This window comes from Epargyreus clarus, unplaced genomic scaffold (assembly GCF_041222505.1).
Source record: "Epargyreus clarus isolate Ecla_fem2 unplaced genomic scaffold, WU_Ecla_fem_2.2 ptg000012l, whole genome shotgun sequence".
Taxonomy (NCBI): domain Eukaryota; kingdom Metazoa; phylum Arthropoda; class Insecta; order Lepidoptera; family Hesperiidae; genus Epargyreus; species Epargyreus clarus.
This window is the reverse complement of record NW_027332220.1, coordinates 6,594,634-6,616,132: the sequence shown is the minus strand read 5'-3', so window position 1 is coordinate 6,616,132 and position 21,499 is coordinate 6,594,634. Positions and strand designations below refer to the sequence as shown.

At 39.5% G+C, this 21,499-nt stretch overlaps 4 protein-coding genes across 4 annotated transcripts in view; all 4 read left to right on the top strand.

The window, feature by feature from the left end:
• Positions 1 to 1,169: 1,169 nt before the first annotated feature.
• On the top strand, positions 1,170 to 3,843 carry Mif (macrophage migration inhibitory factor). Its single transcript, XM_073078275.1, has 3 exons — positions 1,170 to 1,403; positions 1,694 to 1,866; positions 3,328 to 3,843. Exons 1-3 carry the CDS (start codon positions 1,296 to 1,298, stop codon positions 3,404 to 3,406), a joined length of 360 nt encoding a protein of 119 aa, XP_072934376.1. The 5' UTR covers positions 1,170 to 1,295; the 3' UTR covers positions 3,407 to 3,843.
• A 1,110-nt stretch (positions 3,844 to 4,953) lies between these two features.
• Positions 4,954 to 8,307, top strand: LOC140746480 (protein Red-like). The gene is made up of 5 exons (XM_073078633.1): positions 4,954 to 5,102; positions 5,453 to 5,653; positions 6,533 to 6,596; positions 6,984 to 7,058; positions 8,116 to 8,307. The coding sequence occupies exons 1-5, from the start codon at positions 4,954 to 4,956 to the stop codon at positions 8,305 to 8,307; spliced, it is 681 nt and encodes a 226-aa protein (XP_072934734.1).
• Positions 8,308 to 9,098: 791 nt separating this feature from the next.
• Positions 9,099 to 17,835, top strand: beag (IC cytokine homolog beag). The gene is made up of 6 exons (XM_073078632.1): positions 9,099 to 9,109; positions 9,803 to 11,828; positions 13,387 to 13,531; positions 14,847 to 15,050; positions 15,977 to 16,143; positions 17,597 to 17,835. Exons 1-6 carry the CDS (start codon positions 9,099 to 9,101, stop codon positions 17,672 to 17,674), a joined length of 2,631 nt encoding a protein of 876 aa, XP_072934733.1. The 3' UTR covers positions 17,675 to 17,835.
• A 1,067-nt stretch (positions 17,836 to 18,902) lies between these two features.
• Positions 18,903 to 21,499, top strand: part of LOC140746220 (uncharacterized) — a 35,295-nt gene continuing 32,698 nt past the window's right edge. The window contains exon 1 of the mRNA XM_073078274.1: positions 18,903 to 20,237. Coding sequence (XP_072934375.1) covers positions 19,047 to 20,237 — 1,191 coding nt within the window. The 5' untranslated portion in view covers positions 18,903 to 19,046. The remainder of the gene's footprint in view (positions 20,238 to 21,499) is intronic.

Below are 21,499 nucleotides of genomic sequence, written 5' to 3'. Positions count from 1 at the left end.
ACTTGTGTACTATTGTTATGTTCTATTGAAGTGTGCAATAAAGAATATCTATCTATCTATCTATCTATCTATCTATAATTAGTTATAATTTAATTAAGTTTTATTGATATAACATTAATATTAAATAACGAACGACTCGTACTTTTTTTCTTGATTTAAGATAAGTTTCGTAATTTATAAAATTGATGTCTTTATGGATAAATCTACGCCCGCTATTTATATTAATTAATCTAGCCGATGTTTTGATTACAAAGATCTATAATTGATAATTTTATGAACTCGAATGCAAGCACACATACATTAGGTACAACAAAAATATTGTATGTAAACCACGGATCTTTGCAAAAATGCTCTGAAGTTACGATACTTTGTGTTATAGCTATACACATTTGTAGAAGTTTGTTTTACTAATTAATATTTAAAATAAAAAAAATAACACTTCTCACTATTAACTACAATACATGAAGACAACCGCGTATGTACCTCCTTGACATATTTAGCTTTTAAAAGTCTGGGGTAATTACCTTCTTAGGAATATCCTTCGATAAGAGTATATTTTTGAGAACTGTATATTTTTTTTGTAATCTACCGACTTTTTGTGTTGATAACTTCTATGCAAGAACAGATAGTGGAGGGTAAGAACTTTTAGTTGAAACTTAACTATAAGATTCATAAATAAAAGGGATTACTTATAAAAGGTTTGAATTATTTGGACAAATTATTCAGTTTTTATTAATATTATAAAGTTAAAAAAAAATCATTTATATTATTAAGTATGTGGAAATAGCAGACGGTCCAAGGATCATACTAGTCTCTGTATACTGTATAGTATTCCTATATGGATGGCACTCTACATGGGGTTTTGATAAGTATTTTGTACCTTTTGAAGGTTTTCCCCCCGTAATAAATTGTTTAAGTGGCACGATAATGACGGTTAATGGTCATAGACAATAAAACATAGCTATTTTCGTAGATTGTCACATGCGTAGAAAAGGTTTTTAGATTATATTATCATTATTTGCCAGTTGTACTGATACAAGTCTGTAAAAACTTACTTGATCTAACCGAGATTTGCATTTATTTGTGTTAAGTTTTATGTTCACTTTTTATAGTGCAATGAACAATAATTTCTAAATGTCATTTTAAATGTTATAAATGACATTGAGTTTGAGTCTGACATTCTAGTTCATACTTCATAAATTTCCTAATTCTTTCCTTCAGCTATTTAGCTGAATTTACAAAAGCATTGTTATTTTACATTGTTATCTTACGTATTCTACATTGTAAAATTCACAATGCCGCATTTTAGAATCGAAACTAATGTGCCTAAGAGTAAAATTCCTCAAGATTTTGTGTCTAAAGCCATACCGGTATTAGCAAAGGCACTCGGTAAACCAGAACAGGTGAGTATGTATAATAAGAGTATAGATATCGAGATTATAACATTATACAATTCGTAAAACATTATTGTATGGTTTACGAATTATAATGATTTTGGTTTTTGGTAAAATATTAAGTAATATGAATATAAAATTGAAATATAAAATCGAGCGATGTTTTTTGTAATTTAATAAATTAAAACAAAAAGACGTTTTTTGCTTCAAGGTTTTATGGAAAATCTAAGATTATGGTCATATTTTTAGCACTGAATAGACTATAGGTCAATTTTCAAAATCACCAATTTTATTTGCAGTATTGCGTTGTGTCTTTAATAGCTGAAGTGCCAATGAACTTTGGTGGCTCCACGGATCCCTGTGCTATTGGTAACTTAATGTCTATTGGGGCTCTCGGAGTGGAACAAAATAAGAAGCATGCTAAAGTTCTATTTGAACTTGTAGAGAGGGAACTAGGTGTGCCTCAGGACAGGTAAGATCATTATTTATTTATAACTAGTTAATTGAGGGTGAAACCACGTGTGGCACCTGTCCGCTGCCCGCTCTCACCTGCAGGTACATAGATGCATTGGTTCGCCCTTAGGTTGTTCTGGAATATATGCTTGTAGTTGTGTGCAACAACTTCAGAGCGGACTAGCAGTTTGGAGCGGACTATGCCTATTTCTGCCTTACAAACCTAAGCACTGCTGTATTCAGGTTTAAAGTGTATAGTAAGGGATACATACTCATCTGCCTATGATTGGGTGCCAACATTTTCTGATAAACTAAAATGGATCATAAACCTATAACCTGAACCATAAATTGCATTCAGAATTATTTTTTTTCTATATCGATAAGTTATAATCACCCTGATGATATGGATGTTTACTATGTATTATTTTAAATAAAGTTATCCCATACATGTGAAATTTCGATATATATTTCTTTTGAGATTAAACATTTTTCAAAGCAAAGTACAAAGTACAGCGATGTGAAGTGGTCATTGTTTGCAGTTTAGTATACATTCAATTGTTTCTCTTCAATTACAATGCACAGTTTACAAAACCCCATACATTAACAACTTGTTATCATTCCACCAATGTTATTAGTTCATGTTTTTGATAAGTAAAATAGAAAGGTTCTTCACCGCCTTGAAATTGAATGGAGCCGCAAAAGGATGATTTTATCATTTATTATTTTAATTCTTGACAAATGAAAACTTTTTAGAGCAAATTTACGTATAGATAACTAATACTAGGTAATTTACATAATAAATAAATAAGTATTTCAAACATTATAAGGACATTTTAGAACAGAAATTTGGTAACAATATAATTATGCACCAATTTCAATTCTCAAAACTGAATACATTTTATTGTGTTTATCAATCTATGTATTTTACTCATCTAAAGTTCATGTACATGTCATTTCTTGATTAGATTAATAATTTATGAGTGCGTAACTCATTACTTATCATAAATGATAGTATACAAACAATATAATAATATAATTGAGTCTCATTAATATGCTATCAGGACATGATTATTTTTACAAACTTTTTTACTTATGTAATTACTTTTGTTGTTGGTACTCCCCAAAAAAACAGTAATTACTAAGTACCTAATTAAACTTAATTAATTATTCAAAATTATGCATACATAATTGATTGATGGAGTATTTGCACTCTACATTTTAATGTTTTTGGTAAATACTGTTGTTAACTGCCATTAGTTTTTTATTTTGATTATTTGAATATTGTTATTTAATGCAAGTATATTATATAAGCATATAATATACTTGCATGACCTGATTTAGTGTAGATATATTTTTAGTCAAATATATTATAATGTTTTCTTATTTCACTATCTTGTGGTATATACCCTTAGAAGATTTATGTTATAAATCAGTATGAAACAGTGGCATGTGTGAAATAATATTTTTATTTCTATTTCAGGATGTACATAACTTTCCAAGACGAACCTACAGGCAATGTAGGCTTCAAGGGCACCACATTTCATTCCCTGTTTGGATAAAATCTTGTTCTATACTTCTGATGTTGTGAACCTTGTGTGCAATGAAGAATCTTTATCATGTAGTCATATTACTATTTAATGTTGCCATAGTAATAACATAAAATATCCCTATTTCGTTTTCCCATAGTTGGCATAGTTCCTGCCTTGTGATACCCGTTTTAAAATGTAACTTTTAAATGTCTAGAAGATCATTGCATGTGATACATTTTTGTGATTTTCGATTGGTAGTAGATCTGTAGTATAACAAGATCATGTATGTAACTTATTGAATGTCATAAATATTCTATATTTCTATATAAAATGTACTTTCCAAAATTTATTGTTGTGTGATATGTTATTTTCCTATTAATTTGTAGCCTAACTGAAACCCAATAACATGTGTATCGTTAAGTGTAATCCTTTTTAATTTCTTTATTAAATATTATTCTTATACCTAATTTGTATTTTTCTGTTGGTAATAAGTATGGAATGGTACCACTAGGCATACACTTACACTACTTTATTTTTCCGAAATTTGACGATTTCTACTAAGCAATGACAAAGTTCGATCCTTGGTAAAGATAAGAATAAATTGAGGCTCGACTTGGCGGAGGCACTACCGTGCCTCCTGATAATTATCAATGGGCGTGATTATCTGAATAGGCAGATAAGTAGCAGATGATGGCAAAATGAGGCGCAACGTAAAATATATCTATATTGCCAATAGCCATGATGGCATTTAAAAAATGATTTTAATGAAAAAATACTCAGTCTACGTATAAAGACATTCCAGTCTACGTTTAGTTCTCAGGGGTAGCGAGTTAGCGACACATCTATGCGACCGGCCTCAGGTAGGAATCTAAGCTTATCTGGGGTTCATTACTGTTCATGGACAACATGACTGCTACTCTTACGAAATATATAGGTTTATACTTTAAAAATGCTGCAGTTGGCGATATCTGAAATGAAACGCTAATCGCCAATCGAATGATATCGCGCTAATTTAATATAGATAGAAAAATATTCAATAACTTGCGTTCTTGAAGAACTAGGTATATTCATTGGAAAAATAGTATGCTTTTTCAAAACAATAGACGTGTATATTATAGAAGCGAATTTGGGATCGTGAAAACTAAAAATTCTTTACTTGGGGAAATTGAAAAATGGCTTTGAAGCTAACAATAAAAGGCCATATAATAAAATATTATTATTTCCGAAAACCGCCACTCATACAGCAAAGTTTGTCAAATTATATTGAGGAATAAAAAAAACAATGTGAAACTTTCTATTTTTTAGTAAATATAGGTCAATAGAAAAGAGTCCCAAGTCCCAATATGAGACAACTTAGAAGCTGACAACCCTGAGCTGACATTTCTGACAGACAACAATTTATTGTCGATGGTTAGGTTGTAGCTTTGCTCAATTTGATTTGATGTTTCTAAACTTCGAACCATGCGAATAATATTTTTTCACGTTTTCTATTACTTTTAAATGTTCACATAGTCCGTATTGTTAAGTAATAAACAGTAGTAACATCATCTGGAGGCGTATAAACAGAAATAATCAAAATGGAAGACCACAGAAGCGTGGAGGATACTCCAGCGTCCCAAAGACTTACAAATGATGACTTCAGGAAGCTTCTAATGACTCCAAGGTCTACGCCATCAGGTGGCGCGCATCCTGCTGGCTCTGTGCGCGAAGCCATGGCCAATTCGGGGTAATTTCAAATATAAATTTGTATCATTTATTCTTTTCACAATGTACCTTTTAACAATATCATATTTGTGAAATAACCTAGGTCTGTATTTTCGTCAGGATGTTTCTACAGGACTCTCTTATAAATAGGAATATGTGAAAGGTCGTTGGATTCGTCTAATTTGTGGGAGTGATAGGGCTATATTTTTAATGCTCTGGTTTTTATAATAATTGTCTAGTGTTATCCAATTCCACTACCAATATTATTTTTACCAGCACTTGGATCTGCTCTTATGAAACTAAAATAATTATACAATAATTATATGCTTTTCAAATGTATCATATTATAACTACTGGATTTAAACATTTTAGGTCAATGCCTCCTCCAATAGAAAATAAGAGTGAATTAAGAAGAAAAAAGAAGTCATATTATGCAGCATTGAAGAAGCAAGAAGACAATAAATTGGCTGAACTAGCCGAGAAGTACAGGGATAGAGCCCGGGAGAGAAGGGATGGGACCAATAGGGATTTAGGGCCCACTGACCCTACAAGCAATACTAGTAGTGCTTATAGGTATGGAATACTCTGATATAATGAGCATAACATTATTTTATTTGTAACCTTTTACCTGCTGTAGATTTTTTAAAATTCAAAATATGTTCTTTACAGAACACTTTTTGAATGTCAATACAACTATCACCACTTCACAAGATGTATGATGATGTTATAGAGAACAGAGGTCAATGACATTGCTTGTTGACTGGCATGTTTAAAGTTGTTTTTTATCTATCACTTGGAAACAGTACTTTTTCGGGAGGTACCCTATATCTTTTTCTGGACCCTTGACAATTTTGTGTACAAAATTTCATGACAATAGGTTTTGTAATTAAAGTGTACCAAACAAACAAATAAACAAACATACAAAGTCACATTCACATTTATAATATTAATTCGAATGTGTTTTTAAATAAAGCTTTTCAATATTTATTCAATTTCTTTGTATGCAAATGGGTTGTAAGTGGTAGTCACTGTGCATGTTTATCTTATACCAATAAAATAAATGCACATTGAATATTTCTATACCGATTAAAATAATTTCAATTTAACAATTAGGTTATATTTTTGTTATATAGGAGTTATATTTTTTAATATTTGAATCTTAAACCACTCTTCTATTCAGATTAGGAAATGTTGCTTAGTCAAGTTTGCGTTTCAACCTTTAGACATCTTTAATTATAATGAGAGTACATACATTACACTATTAGTATGAAGTTCTCTTTTACATAAAAAACTATCTGAGGTCAGGCCAATATTTAATTATCCAAACATATGGTGGTGGTAGTTGGAAATAGATTCTTACTCTATGTCAGGGTTCGAAGCGTGCCATTATGTTGATAAGTCCCGTTTAAACCTGTAATATATTTATGTATGAATTTTATATTTATTTTTCAGAGCTGTAGCGCCAGATGTAAAATCTGGAATGGATGCAAAAGAAAGAAGAAGACAAATGATTCAGGTGACTATGCTTTTTGGATTTTTGGAGAAACAAAATTTTCATACAAAAACTCATTATGTAAATTATATTTTGGAAACATAGATGTCATAGATAGACAGATTCCTTTATATTTGTATTCACAGTTTTTTATTTATATTTTATTTTTTATTAGATGATGGGCACGTGTTTGGCCTCGATCTCGCCCGATGGTAAGCTTTGATGAGGCTTAAGATGTGCCACGCTTGCCTAGAAGATGTCTATTCACTCTTGATTTAAAGACTCCTAGATTATATTTATCGGAAACACAGACAGACATCGGGAGACACACAAGTTAAAATGTTTTCAGTGTTGTCCTGCCTATAATATTAAACTATTATCAGATTCATATAATGATGTTTTTTTTTGCAGGAATCCAAATATCTTGGTGGTGATATGGAGCACACTCACTTGGTGAAGGGTCTCGACTATGCATTGCTACAAAAGGTAAATAACCATTATATTTTATTTTATTATGATTCGAGCTTTTGCCCGTGGCTTCTCTCGCATTACAAAGTAATATTTTCATCCCCTATTTAATCCCCTTGGGGGTAGAATTGATCAAAATCCTTTCTTAGCGGATGCCTACGTCATAACATCTACATGCATGCCAAATTTCAGCCCGATCCGTCCAGTGGTTTGGGCTGTGCGTTGATAGATCACTACGTCAGTCAGTGACCTTTGAGTTATATATATATAGATTGGCGTAGTGTAGTCAATTAATAATTACTAATAATCATGTGTAATCACAGTTTGTATATTATCTAATCACTAATAATAGTTTGTGATTAAGAGCATATTATTTTATAATGTATTAGGTTCATACATTACAGCTTTTATAACAGAATTTTCCTTTGTATTTTGTTTCTAGGTGTGTTGAATTATAAGGGATAGGACCTCAGTACTGGGACCCTAAGTAATTTGATTTGATAATGCTTATATATTTGCATGAGCTTTACAGACATAAACTTTGAATAAATTAAATACCATATAGTTCTGCAGCAGCAGCACTGACAGTCATGGGGTCCAAAAATCCAGGCAATAAATATCATAATTCAAAATAGTGACATTTCTTCTTTTTTATAATATAAGTGTAGCAAACGAACATGCAGTCCACCTGATGTTAAGTGGGTACTGCTGCCTATGGACATCTATGCTTAACCCCAGATAAGATTAGATTCCTACCTGAGGATGGTCACAGATGCGCCGCTACCCCTGAGGGCTAAGCTGGAACGCCTTCGAATATTTTTCCTTTACCACACCCTTCAAACCAGAACACAGCAGCACTTAACACTGCTGTTATTAGCCAGAAATAAGTATTTATATTTTGTTAATTTTTTTAATGTGAGAAACATACTATTGTAAATTATTGTAATTTAACCAGTCAACAAGTTTTCTTGTAGACTTGGTTGTATTATGGTAATGTGAAAATAAGTTTAGAAATGACATTTATTTAGACCATTTCATATAAAATTCGGTCTATAAGTAATGTATGTATTTTCAGGTGCGATCTGAAATTCAGACCCGCGAGCAGGAACAGGAGGCGGAGATGGAAAGGCTTGTTTCAATTCCTATAGAGCCTGTGAAAGAGAAAAAGGAAGTTATACCTGTAAGTATGATTTGTGCAAAGTTTCATGATCATTTTAAAAATGTTTATGATGACCCGTGCGGCGGAGTGGTCGTCATATCGGTCTGACGCGCAAAGGGTTCCGTGTTCGAACTTCGGCCAGACAGGCATGTGAATAATAATGATATCTGTTCAGTACCCTTACCATGAGTTTTTACGTTTTGACAAATATGACTGTTTTGGTATTTGTTTATATATTTGCCCATACAAATTTCAATCAGCGCCCCTAGCGGATTGTATCAGAACTATAGTGTCAGTAACGTAACATTAAATGTCTAAATTGTCAAAATGGCGCTTTATGTTCTGTCCATCTTTTTTGCGAGCATGTGACGCAGACAAAAACACTTGAGCGCTTACTTATTGTTACGTTTACTCAGTCTACTGAAGAAAACGCAACAGAATAATGGATTGAGTAAACGTAACGTAAAATTGTGGGACGTTTTGAAAACTCATGGTAGGGGAAACACTCAGATCCAGTAGGATCTGAGTGTTTGTGTATACGTCTTTGTGTGTGTCCATGGCACCCATGACTCAGGGAATCCTAGTTTGGGGCTGAGTGCGTAGCAAGCGTCATTTTTAGCCGACTGTGTGTATGTATGTTTCATTCCTTGGTGTATCCTATAGCCCAAATGACTTGATGGATTTGAACATATGAGGTGTCTTCCATAGGCTACTTATTTACTTTTTTTATCAATGTAGTCCAGTATTTTATTTTTTATAATAATAATAGTGCTATGTATCAGCAATTGTCTCTCCACTTACTGTGTGAAATGTATAATATAATTTGAATTATATTTTTTTTTCAGGAAGAAGAAATTCAGTTTAAAACTCAAATGGGGAAAAATATTTTCAATTTAGTTATGGAGCAAAGGTAAGTATTGGATAAATAAGTTAGTGTGACGATTAACACCTTTATTCTTACTGAACTTATATATGAATTGAACTGAACATTCATTATATTAATTCCTATATTGAGTGTAATTTATATTTACGAATTAGAGCAGCAGACTGTAGCCCATGGACATCTGTAATCAACCCCAGATATGATTAGATTTCTACCTGAGATAGGCCAGAGAAGCGCCGCTATGCCTGAGAAATAAGTTGGAATGCCTAAGAAAAGTATGTCTCTTTTTTCACACCCTTTAAAGCAGAACACAGCAACGCTTAACACTGCTATTATTACGCATGAAATGATGACGATAATTTATTTTAAATCAATAATTATTCTGCTTATTATGAAATACCCTTTCACTGTTTTAGATTTCACACTGACACAACACTCTGTACATTTGGAGTTGGAGTAGCGTGGTTCAGAAAACTTGAGCGCGAGAGTCTTCTTACTCAAAGATATATAAGTATAAAGATCGTAAAGATGTATAAAGAAGATAAAGATAAATAAGTATCTCTGAGTAAGAAGTATAGTTTATCATATAGTAAGCTGTCCGCTAGCTGGTTTAGGTTCTTGCCTTTTATAATTGGATCCATGAGTTTTTATTTCATCCTTCATTATGTCGATCCATATGCTAATGAACGTTTCACTCGAACACCACATTCGTTGAACCAGAAACAAGAAGGTGACCCGCAACGAGCTGTTCGCGGCGGGTCGCACGGCGTACGTGGTGGAGCTGGACGAGGAGGGCGGCGCCGACAGCGACATCCCCACCACGCTGACGCGCAGCAAGGCCGACGTGCCGGAGCCCGACGAGCGCGCCTCCTCCGCCGCCGCCAACGACGTGGTGCTCGACAAGCTCGCGCAGATCTTCTCCTACCTGCGCCACGGCCGCCACCGCAAGCTGAAGCGCGCCAAGGTACGTCCAGGCGCGCCGCCACACGTGGTGCTCGACAAGCTCGCGCAGATCTTCTCCTACCTGCGCCACGGCCGCCACCGCAAGCTGAAGCGCGCCAAGGTACGTCCAGGCGCGCCGCCACACGTGGTGCTCGACAAGCTCGCGCAGATCTTCTCCTACCTGCGCCACGGCCGCCACCGCAAGCTGAAGCGCGCCAAGGTACGTCCAGGCGCGCCGCCACACGTGGTGCTCGACAAGCTCGCGCAGATCTTCTCCTACCTGCGCCACGGCCGCCACCGCAAGCTGAAGCGCGCCAAGGTACGTCCAGGCGCGCCGCCACACGTGGTGCTCGACAAGCTCGCGCAGATCTTCTCCTACCTGCGCCACGGCCGCCACCGCAAGCTGAAGCGCGCCAAGGTACGTCCAGGCGCGCCGCCACACGTGGTGCTCGACAAGCTCGCGCAGATCTTCTCCTACCTGCGCCACGGCCGCCACCGCAAGCTGAAGCGCGCCAAGGTACGTCCAGGCGCGCCGCCACACGTGGTGCTCGACAAGCTCGCGCAGATCTTCTCCTACCTGCGCCACGGCCGCCACCGCAAGCTGAAGCGCGCCAAGGTACGTCCAGGCGCGCCGCCACACGTGGTGCTCGACAAGCTCGCGCAGATCTTCTCCTACCTGCGCCACGGCCGCCACCGCAAGCTGAAGCGCGCCAAGGTACGTCCAGGCGCGCCGCCACACGTGGTGCTCGACAAGCTCGCGCAGATCTTCTCCTACCTGCGCCACGGCCGCCACCGCAAGCTGAAGCGCGCCAAGGTACGTCCAGGCGCGCCGCCACACGTGGTGCTCGACAAGCTCGCGCAGATCTTCTCCTACCTGCGCCACGGCCGCCACCGCAAGCTGAAGCGCGCCAAGGTACGTCCAGGCGCGCCGCCACACGTGGTGCTCGACAAGCTCGCGCAGATCTTCTCCTACCTGCGCCACGGCCGCCACCGCAAGCTGAAGCGCGCCAAGGTACGTCCAGGCGCGCCGCCACACGTGGTGCTCGACAAGCTCGCGCAGATCTTCTCCTACCTGCGCCACGGCCGCCACCGCAAGCTGAAGCGCGCCAAGGTACGTCCAGGCGCGCCGCCACACGTGGTGCTCGACAAGCTCGCGCAGATCTTCTCCTACCTGCGCCACGGCCGCCACCGCAAGCTGAAGCGCGCCAAGGTACGTCCAGGCGCGCCGCCACACGTGGTGCTCGACAAGCTCGCGCAGATCTTCTCCTACCTGCGCCACGGCCGCCACCGCAAGCTGAAGCGCGCCAAGGTACGTCCAGGCGCGCCGCCACACGTGGTGCTCGACAAGCTCGCGCAGATCTTCTCCTACCTGCGCCACGGCCGCCACCGCAAGCTGAAGCGCGCCAAGGTACGTCCAGGCGCGCCGCCACACGTGGTGCTCGACAAGCTCGCGCAGATCTTCTCCTACCTGCGCCACGGCCGCCACCGCAAGCTGAAGCGCGCCAAGGTACGTCCAGGCGCGCCGCCACACGTGGTGCTCGACAAGCTCGCGCAGATCTTCTCCTACCTGCGCCACGGCCGCCACCGCAAGCTGAAGCGCGCCAAGGTACGTCCAGGCGCGCCGCCACACGTGGTGCTCGACAAGCTCGCGCAGATCTTCTCCTACCTGCGCCACGGCCGCCACCGCAAGCTGAAGCGCGCCAAGGTACGTCCAGGCGCGCCGCCACACGTGGTGCTCGACAAGCTCGCGCAGATCTTCTCCTACCTGCGCCACGGCCGCCACCGCAAGCTGAAGCGCGCCAAGGTATATATAGGCGCACCGCCGCCAGACGTCGTCAAGGAAGGTAGGACTTCTAGCGGACTACGGTGGTCCTCACCGGTGCGGTCTTCTTGAGATCTCGGGGTTTCTAAATGCGCAACGTGGCCACCGAGGGGGTTTCAGTGAAGAAAAATCTTACATAACCCTACCCTAACGCTGCGGCCCCGCTCGCCCCGCTGCCGAATCTCAACAAGCTCGCGCAGAACTTGTATCAGCACCACAGCCAACATTGTAAACTGAAGCGCGTCTAGGTAAGCCACTATGTGGCTGCATTTGGACCAGATGTAGTGCACGAAGATCGCAAATCTCATATCTGTCCAACGACGACATCCCGTGCTACAGCGTGTCGAAGCTTGGTAGTGTTTTTAATGTTGAGGCTAATGTTGGTGCATAAGTTTACGTAGATTTCGCATCTGCTCTACAGGCAGCATTGTAAGTGTGAACACAGTCAGGTTTGTTGCTGAAAAAAATATGGTCAAGAACGCACGCACGTGATATATACAGGGTGAATTTTTAAAACGGGCCTTCAGGGCCAAATCCGAAACTATAAGGATTAGCGAAAAATGCTGAGAGGAGTTACGAGGCCGATTTTGATAAAAACTAAAACTGCATCATTACTTTTTTAAAATAACTTTTTCCCTAGCCGGGAATCGAACGAGTTCATTTTGAAAAAAAAATACACCCTCTATATTATTCCACTATCTGATAGTGTTGCTTATAAGGATCAAAATCTGGGAAGTAATGATATGTGACAAATTAAAGGAAAAGGAAATTTTTGAAGAAAATACATATTTTTCCATACATTGCCATACTAATCCTTAAGGATTATTATAAGCGACACTATCAGATGGTGGAATAATATAGAGGGTGTATTTTTTTTAAAATGAACTCGTTCGATTCTCGGCTAGGGAAAAAGATATTTTAAAAAACTAATGATGCAGTTTTAGTTTTTATCGAAATCGGCCTCGTAACTCCTTTCAGCATTTTTCGCTAATCCTTATAGTTTCGGATTTGGCCCTGAAGGCCCGTTTTAAAAATTCACCCTGTATATCACGGCGTAAGCATACCTAGGTACATTCATTTTGATTTATGTATGTATCTTAGGAAAAATGTAAAAATCAACATTTAAATCAATTGGGAGTTGACATGTTTTTAAATTTAGAGTTAAATCTAAAACTGACTGAAATTTGACCGATTGAAGTAGAAATGTAAAATACAGTTCACCCGATGATTCTCACACCTAAACCACCATGAACAAAATAATACATCCATATTTTTTATATGTATATGTATATTTAATCATTTTATTGAAGTAACGGTTGTTTGGACTCTGGAGGAGATGACCTTTTAGTGATAGGATCGCCTGTTGTACTTTTAATTATGTATTTCCTACATTTTTTACATTATCATTTACTCGTTTACATTATTTTTACTACATTTAGTACATTATTGTTTACTCGTATTAATATTAATCAATTAGTTGTTGGTATAATAACGATTTTTTGTATTGTATTGTAATGAATAAATGATATCGTTCGATCAGGACAAGCCGTCGGAGAAGGGCCGCAACGACGAGTCGATATACGGTGAGATCGGCGAGTATGTGGCGGGCGAGCGGCGGACCGAGCGCGCCGAGCGACCACGAACCGGGTACTTCGATAAGCCGCCAGAGGTCGACAAGGAGGAAGGTAGGACCTCTAGCAGACTATAGTCTGATTCATAATTAGGCGTCCAAAGAAATGTCATTGTCAAGATACAATTACATGTATTGTAACCTTAACAAATTAACAAGAAACAAAAACTTTAACAAATCAACAAAAACAAAATTTTTAACAACTACACACAATTTAACAAACATGCTATGAAAACGAGAAAACATTCGAGTTCGATCACGATCACGAAAATTAATAACATCAGCTGTGAAACTTAAAAATAGCGGCACAAAAAATGTTTTGGATCCCGATTGTGTTACCATTATCACATTTTAATTTTCTACCATATCACATGTTTTTTATTATTATTACTGTGTAGAACGAAATTGAGGTAATATAATTATTAGAAAATGTGAATTGATTTTAATTTATTTAGATTATTATTTTATTATCGTTGCATTACTTTTATATCGTCAAAAATAAGAAACTACCATTTAAAAGGTTTTTTTTGATAGGTCAACACTTTTGTTTACATTTTGAACACCTAATTGTGATTCGGACTATAGCTCCTCACCGGTGTGTTCTCATTGAGATCCCGGGGTTTTCCTAAATGCGCAACGTGAACACCGAGGGTTTTAGTTAGTAAAAATCTTACATAACCCGGCCTTTCCCCTAAATCTTTACGAAGAGATCACTCCGAAACAAAAAAAGGGGGTGGGTCTCGGAGGGCCCCCAAGTACAGTTTCTAACCCGTTTGAACTAAGAAGCAGTTGAAATGTTCACATAAAAGAAGTATGTATGTATGTCATGTTTTATTAGCTAAAAAAAGGTCGTCAGAACCAAACAATCAGTGAAATAATTTGTCGGCGAATAAGTCTATGACACATTTGTAAAATAACATTACTTTTTTTTTTAAACTGGGAGCATCCATTCAACTTTCCGCTCCGGGCCTCCGACCTCCGCTTTTTGTTTTTTTTTCGCCCGGAACTGTATACATTTTGAAGGCACCACCGCCACACCTATTTCTACTTAATAACAGCAGTGTTAGGCGCTGCTGTGTTCCGGTTTGAAGGGGACAGACTTTTCCGAGGCGTTCCAGCTTAGCAAGGGTAGCGGCGCATCTCTGGCCGACCTTAGGTTAGGAATATCTAATCCTATCTGGGGTTGATTACAGATGTCCATGGGCGGCAGTAGCCACTTACCATCAGGTGGACTGTGTGCTCGTCTGCTACTCCTATATTATAATAAAAAAAAAAATACATGCATCTAGGGGAACGCTCACGCACTCATACCGTTACTATGTGTATGCCTTTTAGTGGAAATTTGGATAAAGATATAAGTCTTCATTCAGGGCCGATCCCCCGGCGTCCCGTGGCGGCGACGGCGGAGGACCGCGACAAGCGCTCCGCGGCGCTGCTGTCGCGGCTGGCGGCGGAGCCCGAGGGCTACGCGGAGTGCTACCCGGGGCTCCGCGAGATGGACGACGCGATCGACGACTCGGACGACGAGGTTGATTACACCAAGATGGACGCCGGCAACAAGAAGGGGCCGATCGGTGAGTTGTTTGATAAAAATCCATAAAAAATACTAGTTATAAGGGGTGGCGATTCTTTTAGAAAAAGATAGGTTTTTGAATCGATTCATAAAAAATAGCGAAGTGAAATCGATTCACAGAAAAATCGAGGCCTAAAGAATCGATTCAGCAATTCAGCATCAACCTTCGATCAGGACCGACCAATTACTGAAATATGTATCCGTCAGTAAGAAATCTATAACATATTTGTTAATATTAAATCAACCTCGAAAAAATCGAATTTCGATTGTCTATAATGAAATATTGATTCACTGAATCGATCCGTTACTGGAGATTGATTAAAATAATCGTTCTTTTTTACCAAAAAATTATTTCTTCGATGAGTCGATCTCAGATTGCCATCTACTAGTTATTAATTATCAAAATATCAATTTATTGCTAACCAACGATCTACATTGGACAATTCCTTTATACAATAAAGCAGTTCTTACATATCGTTGAAAAGGGGTAAATACCGGAATAAAATGTGGGGCGGACTATCTTCGCTAGGTTCGAATGTAGTTTGAAGGGTGTGGTAAGAAAGATATACTTATCCGAGCCATTCCAGCTTAGTCTTCAAAGGTAGCAACGCATATGTGGGTGACCTCTGGTAGGAATCTAATCTTATCTGTAATTGGCAGTAGCCACATGCCATCAAGTGGACCCTATGCTTGTCTGCTATCCTTATATTATAAAAATATCTTAATCCTCTAATTTCAAATACGGACATAACTTTCAGAAAATCAGAAGTGCATGCCTGGGTTGAACCTCAGACTCCACAATCAAGATGCCGAGTTTCTTAACCACTAGCCCATAACTGCTTTATCAATGAGTTTATTAGTAAACAAATTTATAATAATAACTTTATTTTGTTTTAAATTAATAAAAATTATCTGGTTTTCACACAGGTCGTTGGGACTTCGACACGCAGGAGGAGTACTCGGCGTACATGAGCAGCAAGGAGGCGTTGCCGAAGGCCGCCTTCCAGTACGGCGTGAAGACGCAAGATGGACGGAAGACCAGGAAGACCAAGGACAAGAGCGAGAAGGCGGAACTCGACCGGGAGTGGCAACAGGTGAGCACTAGAAGTGTATATGAGACTGTTAGAACCAGAGTAGCCTAACTACAAAAAACGATTTACAATATGGAGAAAAGTAAAAGTAGATAGTAGGTAAAGTAAAAGTATAGGCAGTGATAGCCTAGTGGTTAAGGAACTCGCCGTCTCGATCGAGGGGTCCGAGGTTCAAATCCCAGGCATGCCCCTCTGATTTTTCAAAATTATGTGCGTATTAGAAATTAATTATCATTTACTTAAACGGTGAAGGAAAACGTCGTGAGGAAACCTGCATACCTGAGAGATTTTTTAAAATAAAAAAAAAATCTCTAAGGTATGCGAAGTCTACCAATACGCACTTGGCCAGCGCGGTGGACTATGGCCTAATCTTTCTCATTCTGAGAGGAGACCTGTGCCCAGCAGTGGGACAATAATGGGTTGATGATGATATAGTCCGCTCTGAAGTTGTTGCGAGGAGGTGTAGTCATACGATTTACTATGGCGACTAGCAATTTCGCGGACTATACAACATTTTTAAATTACGAAAATACAGATACGTCAAAATCATTATAATGCAGTTAGGTCACTCTGGTTCTAGCAGCCTCATATATAGGTGAAGTTTGAATACCGTAAAATACTGTAGAAAGTGTTGGTTTGTGTTTCTAGCCTGGTAGCATCACCGGATATTTGTATGTAATAACAGCAGTATTAAGCGCTGCTGTGTTCTGGTTTGTATCAATTGTCGACATAAGTATTATTTGCATTCACATACTTCGCTTTTCAGTTTTTTTAAGCAATCTGTACCCTTAGTATGAGTTTTAAGTTTTGCCAAATTTCCCATATATTTCCAATCAGTTCTGACACAATTCGTTAGGCCCTAGCGGCTAGGAGCGTATTGGAAATGTATGCAAATACGTAAACAAATACCAAAACAGTCATTTTTGTAAAACGTAAAAACTTATACTAAGGGTACTGGTTTTCTATTTTTAAGTAATATCTTCTTATGTGAGGGTAAACTGCTTCGTTACGTAACGCGTTACGGCGCCAGTCTGTCTGGCTTCCCTTTCTCACGCATACGGCAGCGGCAGGCTAACTCCTGTCTCTCTCTAACCCACAACACTAGATTGTAACAAGAATAAAAATATTTTATAATCAATAATAGATTTTATTAATAAATAAGCTTTCCTTACATTATCATATTAATATGCATAAAATTTACGTCATAACATAAGCTTTTCTTAAGTTAAACAATTTCAATATTAAATAGTTGAACTTAGATTAGTTTAAGCACAGTATAAGTATACTGTGTACCTTATACTGTGGTTTAGGTTATCACTTCTGTCGGGCATCCCGAGACGAACACCGAACACTTGTTTTTTCATAATAGTTACTGGTTTTAGACTATGATGAAGAAATATTCCATTATATTTTTTTAATCCAAAATGTAAATTAAGTAAACCTCATTTGTTTGCAGATTCAAAATATAATTCAGAAACGGAAAGCACCGCCGCCGACGTCAGACGAGCCTGGCTTCAAAGCACCGAGATATTAGTTTAAACCCTCACAGAACAGTTGTATTATGGAGCTATTTTTGCTATACACTTGTTAAGCCCTAAAGTGTATTATTATACAATTGTATATAAGCGTTATTTACGTGTTGGATTGGAGTTATAGTGTACATAGTGTGTTTGCAATAAATGATTTTAATAGTTATTTGTCTATTTTTTGTATTCTGTTTTTGCCCTTTTTAGGTTTGGGGGAAAAACGGAACCCTATGTGTATCCGTCTGTCACATAGTTCTATCTTTTGAAGCGTAATAGATACATACTTAAAATGTATACGAAATATACATGAAATATGTATAAACCATTATATGGTCTCTATATTTGTTGTTATAATGACTTAAGGCCATACTACCGTACCGTCGTCACAAATATGTAGCAAAAATAAAAAAGATTGAAAATACATAGGGGTCGCCATACGAGAACCCGCTGTTTTTCAGCGTTTCGCTTCATTTATTGAACTGTAATAGGTATAGTATTTTTTTTACAATACTTCTATGGCTGATATGATGACAAATACTAAAAATATAAAATAAATGAAAATTTCGTGGTACGGAACCCTCTGTTTTCAAGTTCGCCTTGCACTTGGCCAATTATTCAAACACTAAAAAATATAATCGTACTTCATTCCGGGGCGCACCCAGATGTCCATGGGCGGCAGCCACTACAATCAGGTGGACTCACTATATTTACTTATATATTAAAAACAATATGGTAGAAAAGTATATGTGATGTACCTACATAATACATTTTATTTTACAAATTGTTGTGAATTAAAGAAAAAAAATACATTATGATATGAAATCAGACTATCACTTTCAATTTTCAGAAATTGGTTCCATATTCATAGAGATTTCAGAACAATTGATGTATTCACGCGTTTCCTAATAAAGGTTCCATCGGCAATGGCAAAATAACCGGAGCTAATTAATTGATATGCAAAGAAGCCGCGATGAAAATAATTATCTCCCATCGGTCAACTGACCTTCAGATTTCACTACAGCAAGACAAAAGTGTGGCATTCCGTCACGTCGGCTCGACCGCGGGCTGATGACGCGGCGGCGAGAGAAATGCGGCCGAATTCGCGACGATTCATTTGACACAATGCCGGTTCATCGCCACTACCCTCCCGCCGTACCTATAATGCCCGCAGAGGCGCAGAGGCGTCTTCACAGGTGCGTAAGCGCAGGTATAGCCTCCACACCGCGCGCCCGCGCCCCTCCGGCCATCTTGAATTCCGTTCACTCAGACCCGCGCCCGACTCGCGGCCAGCGCACGTACACGCCACTCGCTACCCGACAGTAACTTATCAATTGTGGTGCCTTCCAGTGATTTAGTGTCATGTGATAGTGCAGTGCCAAAATGGAGTCGACGCCGATTTGTCGGTGCCGTGTGCTGTACCTCGGCTCGGCGGTGCCCCAGCAGAGCAAGGACGGCCTACAAGGAATTCAGGAACCTTTGCGCGAGTTGTACCCGGAAAAGGGAGCGACCAGCGGTGGAATAGACTCGTGGCTGTCCGTCTGGTCGAACGGCATATTACTAGAAAACGTAGACGAGAGCGGGTCGCGAGTCGCTAGGTTTTTTCCAATATCGAGCCTGCATTATTGCGCAGCCGTGAGGCGCGTCAGCGTCGAGGGTGCGCCGAGATTTTTACCCTTGGACTCACCGTTCGCTCGAGCGCCGGCGCCGAGACGCCCTCCGTTATTTGCGGCGGTCCTTCGACGCACGCAGGGCATAAAGGTCTTGGAATGTCATGCTTTCATATGTCGCCGCGAGGCAGCGGCTAACGCGCTAGTCCGATGTTGTTTCCACGCTTACGCCGATAGTTCATATGCGAAGCGGTTAGAGGCCGAGCGATCTCCTTCTCAATTACCTCCCGAGCCCGACGAGGAGCTCGAAGTGTTCGATGGTGACGAAAATCACAAAGTATGGGTCGGAGAAGTGGAACGCGATGACGCGAGCGACGACATTCCACATCCGACCCGGGCTCCGCGACCTCGACAGATCACACGCCCCGCGTCCGTTCCACCTCCACCTCCACCGCCCGAGGAGCCCAAAAATAAATCGACCACAAAGAAAACTAAAAAGAAGTCATCGGCATCTGCGGACGAGTTATATGCGACGATGCCCGGTCCAGCGCCCGTTATGAATGGCAGGTCCTTGGGGCGAGCGCCGCCGGCGTGGGCGGCCGCACATCCTATGGTTTTGGTGGCTCACCCTGCGGCTACTTTACCGCACGCTCGTCATGCAACTCTAGGCCACAGAGGACGGGTGCCGGCCGCTTTAGCGCCCGGACCCTATGCAGGCATTCCTCCACCTGGTCGAGGTAGATTACAGTATGCAACTGTGGATCCTCGTCGCTCTAAGCCGCCGCCACAGGCAATGAAAGCTGCTCAGAGTATGACAGGCTTGGAAGCAGTAGAAGATTCTGGGGGTATATACAGGAAGAAGGGCCATTTAAATGAGCGTGCATTTTCTTACAGCATCAGACAGGAACACAGAAGTCGGTCCCATGGATCTCTCGCCAATTTGAAATTCGCTGCTCCACCTGAGGTGAGATATTGTACTGTTATCCGTTTAATTTATATGTTAGGTATTTTATAATTCTGAATCACTATTATTCTTTATCCTTCTATACACTTTTTGTACATACCTACACGATCTCAGATATTCATTTAAGGTAAAGTTGCCGAGTAGGTATCTAAATATAGGAGGTACTGAACATTGTTCAGTTATTTTACCACTTCGGAATCTGCTCAAGATTATACAAGAACTTTAATAATCGCTTTGATGGTTTACTTGCGTTCTTGATAATGTAAATTTAATCAACATTCCTATGTAAATATACCTAAATAGGTACGGTTCGGTAATCTAAATCTTACTTAAAATACGATTACAAAGCGTCTCGGGTGTACTGCAAACTTTGAGGATGTTGCCACAATCTCGATTGTTTCTTTGTGTATTTTCATTTCATTCACATCCGCTGGCTACACGCATCATTGAACAAAATGTCGTGTGCATGTTAGCTTTGAGCCATATGTTGATTTGCGGATTTCCTTTCACTGCCAGGACTAAACGGAACGAACGCGTACATAATAATTAATTAAGTCTATTTTGATGATGTTATCGTAATCTGATCAAATTAAAAGATACATGTAGTTGCATGTTAAATTATCGTGAAAAGTTAATCAGGCGGTTATAAGGATATTAAAAGTTATCTACAGCTTATATTACCAAATTCCAAGTACCTATGTAACTTTTAATTAAATATATTATGAAGATTAATATTTAACCACCTGCTTCTATGTTTTCTTCAAATGATAGGCGTACCTATTGACTAAACTACATTGGCGATCCGTAATCTTAGCAATAATCATTTAAATATCTATTAAGTAGATGTACTTACGTATTATGTGGGCACATAAGGATACCTTCATCTGTAAACAATTTCAAATATAAAACTCCTTCCTGGAGTCAAGTTTAACACGTTTCATGTGTATGTCCCTTTACCACATTTAAAGCTCAAACTCACTCATTGCACTGCTGTTATAACGGAGCAAAACCAGTGGCCCCAGTCGACATACAGAGTTCTATCACTAAAATAACTAAAATTGTAATTTCATATACGACAATAAAAACCAGCCGTAACCGTGCAAGCGACTATCTATACATACTTGCCGGAAAGTTATTTAAGAAATATCGTCGATAGTCTCGAGTCGCTCGATTGCGGTTACGTCGATTAAGGAACGGCGTCACACGCGGTCAAACCAGTTAGAAATGTTGTCGATGCCGATGTTACAACAGATTTGTCTCCA